This window comes from Panthera pardus, unplaced genomic scaffold, assembly GCF_024362965.1.
Source record: "Panthera pardus isolate Hobbes unplaced genomic scaffold, ASM2436296v1 HiC_scaffold_11, whole genome shotgun sequence".
In the NCBI taxonomy this organism is placed as follows: domain Eukaryota; kingdom Metazoa; phylum Chordata; class Mammalia; order Carnivora; family Felidae; genus Panthera; species Panthera pardus.
Window position 1 is genome coordinate 50,974,976 of NW_026526666.1, and position 3,764 is coordinate 50,978,739.

A 3,764-nucleotide genomic window follows, 5' to 3' on the forward strand; every position below is an offset into this window, starting at 1 on the left:
GTATAGTCTCTAACACCTTTTCCCTAACTGCGACCCCCAACTCCTCTTAAATCACCTTTGGTTTTCTGACTTTTGACACCATGTAGAGTAGGGCCCTAGTAAAATGTCTGTTAAATAAAGAATAAAAAATAAAACTATGCCACGTCCAGCTCAAATGTTTAAAAGTGGAAAAAAATACACACACACACACCAGAGATCTATCTATATATATAGATACACACATATACTATATATATGATTTCATAAGGGTTTTAATTTTTCCATATAAAAAAAACTTATTTAAAATACATTCCAAGTTAAAAGAAACAAAAGCACACATTAAGAAATGATGCAATTATTCCATACCAGTTTATTGTAGGTATTGTGTTTCAAAAAATTTATAGCATAAATAACTTCTCATGTCATAAAATAACTTAGTACAATTTATAATAAAACTTTGAGAATTTAACATCTCATCAAAATACAATAAAATATGGTTTTAAAATAGGATCAACCCTTTCTGTTTTTCTTTTATTTGAGGGCACATAAACCAAAAATACCCAAACTACTGCCGCACATTTGAACTTTAACAAAGCGCATTTGGTTTATTTAAATGTAACTCAACCATTCTAAATTAATACATAGTTTGTTTTCCTTCCTGCGTGGTTCTTTGTAATTTTTGTTCCTTTTGACTTGTATTTGTTTCAACACAGCTTCCTTCTTCATTTTCACCTCTTTCCATCTGCAAAGTCATCTATCTCCGGGCCCTCGGAACATGTAGTTGAACTCACTCAGCCCCTTGACATCAGTTTCTGTAATCCTTGCATCAGTGTGGGGAGTAACTGCTTGAGTAACTACAAAGGTATTTCAAAACTTCAGTGCAATTTGGTTCAGTTATTTTCATTCAGATGCCATCACCGTTCGGGGAGATTAATCACTGGAACCCACTGATCCATGTAGCGACTTTCCCGGCAAAAACAAATAAGTTGACTTAAGGCAGGATCCTTCCACTGTGATGAATGTGGATTCTGGGAACAAATTGAGAAAAATAAATTCACTATTTTAAAAAAAATCAGCATTTGCTAATAATTCCACTCATTTTAAGAGGAAGACAACCTGAACGTTCTATACTTTGGCTGTGTGACATAGAGACCAGTTACAACCATAAAAAATAAGCTTTCTTCTAGGTAGTTGGTTTCCTGCAAAATCATTAAGGGTAATTCTCCACTAAACCATACTCTGCAAAGTTTGATGCATGCAACCCTCTGAACCATTTTATATATATATATATATATATATATGCATGGTATTTATTTAGTTTTGCACGAGAGCATATTTATTTAGTTTTGCATGACATTATCATTCACAGGTTTGTCCTACCAAAGTTGTACTGTGGAAGAGACCTGAGTGAAAACAACTCTGAGGAGTATTTCCATGCTGTGTGTGCAATGGATGAAAGCTGCATAGCAGTTAACTAGAAATGCCACCTGTTATACCTCTCCAAAGACAGGAGAGGAGTAGTAATTTTCAAGAGTACCAAAATGGTTAGGCTGCCACTTAACTAGACCAGTCAAAAAGAGTAAAATGTAAAAGACAAAGCTATCATATTACCTCTGAAAACACAAGTTCTCTATCTACCAAAGGTTTTTACCAGGGAAAAAAGGCCCATTAAAAAAATGTAAGATTGCAGACAAAAAATTCCCACTCTATCCTCTTCAAGTATTTCTAGGGAATTAATAAGGTCTGTCTCCTACACCATTTCTATTTTTAACTCTGAGTGGCGGCGAATGAAGCTGACTCCTTAATGAGGGTGAGCCAGGAATTTATTTGGCTTTATCTAATCTGCCCTACTAAAGGAATTAGTCACGGGAGGTAGTGCAGATGTAGGTAGGGAGTAGCTGGGCTGACAATGCTGACTCACAAGGATCTCTTCCGCTGCTGGCAGCCTCCAACGTGCTTAGACATGTTCTGTACCAGAGAAAATCCTGATGATGAAACTAGCACATCTCGGCCGAAAGTCCAGCCACACTCTCTAATGGGGCAAAAGCAGCCACGCTCTTGCCCTCCCCCTCATTCCAGATCTGCAGTCAGGCGACTCTGAACCCTCGCTCACTCCCCTCCAGAACTCTTCACTCCAGCCGGCCCGCAGCCCCCCTCTCGCTTACCGTCACCAGGACGCAGTGCAGGTCCGGGGGCTGCTCGGCGCCCTCGCTCGCGGCTGGGCTTGCGTCGGTCTCCAGGAGCAGGAGCTCAGCCAGTCGGCCCGGGTTGCTGACGCGCAGGATGTTGATGTCGTTCTCGCAGCAGAACGCCTGGATCAGGGTGAAGTGGATCTGCAGAGCCACATCCCTGTCGTCGTCCTCGTCCGCCGCCAGCAGGCACAGCACCACGTTATCCGGGTCGCTGAGGGCAGCGGGAGGGGCGGGTGAGCGCAGAGACACCACCCGTCCGCGTGGACACCCGCAATACCCGCCCGGGTCCCGGGGTCGGCCCCGTCCTGCCCGCTGCCCGTGGGGCAGGTGGGAAGCCGCAGGAAGCTGCGCTGCAGGGCGGGGGGCGCTCGGCGAGGTCGCCTCCGACGGGGCTGGGGAGAGAAGGGGGTGCCACGAGGAACTCGCGAGGGCCCCACTTACACGTTGAGCAGCTTGGCCGCCTCGTACACCCCGACGGTGATGGTGCGCTGACTCAGGGCTTTGCTGAGCACTTCCTCGAGGGCATCCCCCACCTTATCCATCCTACACGTGAGGGAGAGCAAAGGGGTCCCGTCAGCCCCGGTCCCTTCGGGGCCATCGCCGCCCCTTCGCCCTGCACCGCGACTCTCCCTCCCGAGTTCGTGCGCCACCGCGCCGCTCCGCTTTCTGCAAACCCAAAGCCCCCTCCCCCCCGGCCCTGTCACCCCCAGTGAACCCTCACACGCCCAGAGGCCGGGTGGCCTGCGAAAAACCCCGAGAGGGCCACCCGCCACCCTCCCCCGAGGGCGCTGCCAGTCCCCGGCGCTGGGCGCAGCCACAGGCTGCCAGCCGCAGGAGCGGCACCGGCAGGGACAGTCCCTTCTGCCTTTTGCAAAGGCCCGGAGGGCTCGGCCGGGTTGGGGGCACGCTCCTTCCGTCCACGGACGCCTCGGGGAAGGCCCCCGGAGCGAGACGGACGGGAGGTGCCCTCTGCAAACTTTTAACCGCTCGCTCCCCGCCAAACCTTGCCCAGAGGAGCCGCAATGGGGTGCACGCAGTGGGCGAGCAGAGTTCAGGGAGAGACTCCGGCCGCCTTACCTTTCGGTCTTCTGCTCTCCAGCCGAGAATTCCTCCAAAGTCATATTGCAACTGCAAATCCCCCTCAGAGAGAGCGCGGCGTGCGGACTGCTCCTGCCACGGTGGGCGCTTGGGCGCCTGCTCTCTGCACTCCCTCACAGGCTCTTCCAACTCCCGCTGCCACCGCGCGGTCCGTCCGTCCGTCTGTCCCTCTCGCCCCACTCGCTCGCCCGCTCCCGGCCCCCTCGCCTCGCCACGGGCCGCGACTCCGACGGGGCAGCTGCCTCACAGCCACTGAAGGACAAAGGCCCCGCTCGCCCGAGTTATCCTGCCAACCTCCAGCCAACCACCACCAGCGTCATTTGCATACGCACAGCCATTGGGTTATGCAAATCAGCCTGCTCTGACAATTTGACCCCAGCTCCTGGAACCGTGGGGAGAGAAGCGGAAGGGGGTGGAGCCACGCGGAAGGCGAGCTCAGGACCGAGGGCGGTGCAGGGACAGGGGAGGGCGGGGTCCGGAGCGGACTCTCTTAGC

General features: G+C 51.1%; 1 protein-coding gene across 1 annotated transcript; it reads right to left on the reverse strand.

Annotated features, from left to right (window-relative positions):
• Window positions 1-329: 329 nt before the first annotated feature.
• On the reverse strand, window positions 330-3,538 carry GADD45A (growth arrest and DNA damage inducible alpha). The gene is made up of 4 exons (XM_019448931.2): window positions 3,249-3,538; window positions 2,613-2,714; window positions 2,145-2,382; window positions 330-1,007 (listed from the first exon to the last, which is right to left on the reverse strand). The coding sequence occupies exons 1-4, from the start codon at window positions 3,290-3,292 to the stop codon at window positions 894-896; spliced, it is 498 nt and encodes a 165-aa protein (XP_019304476.1). The 5' UTR covers window positions 3,293-3,538; the 3' UTR covers window positions 330-893.
• Window positions 3,539-3,764: the final 226 nt, after the last annotated feature.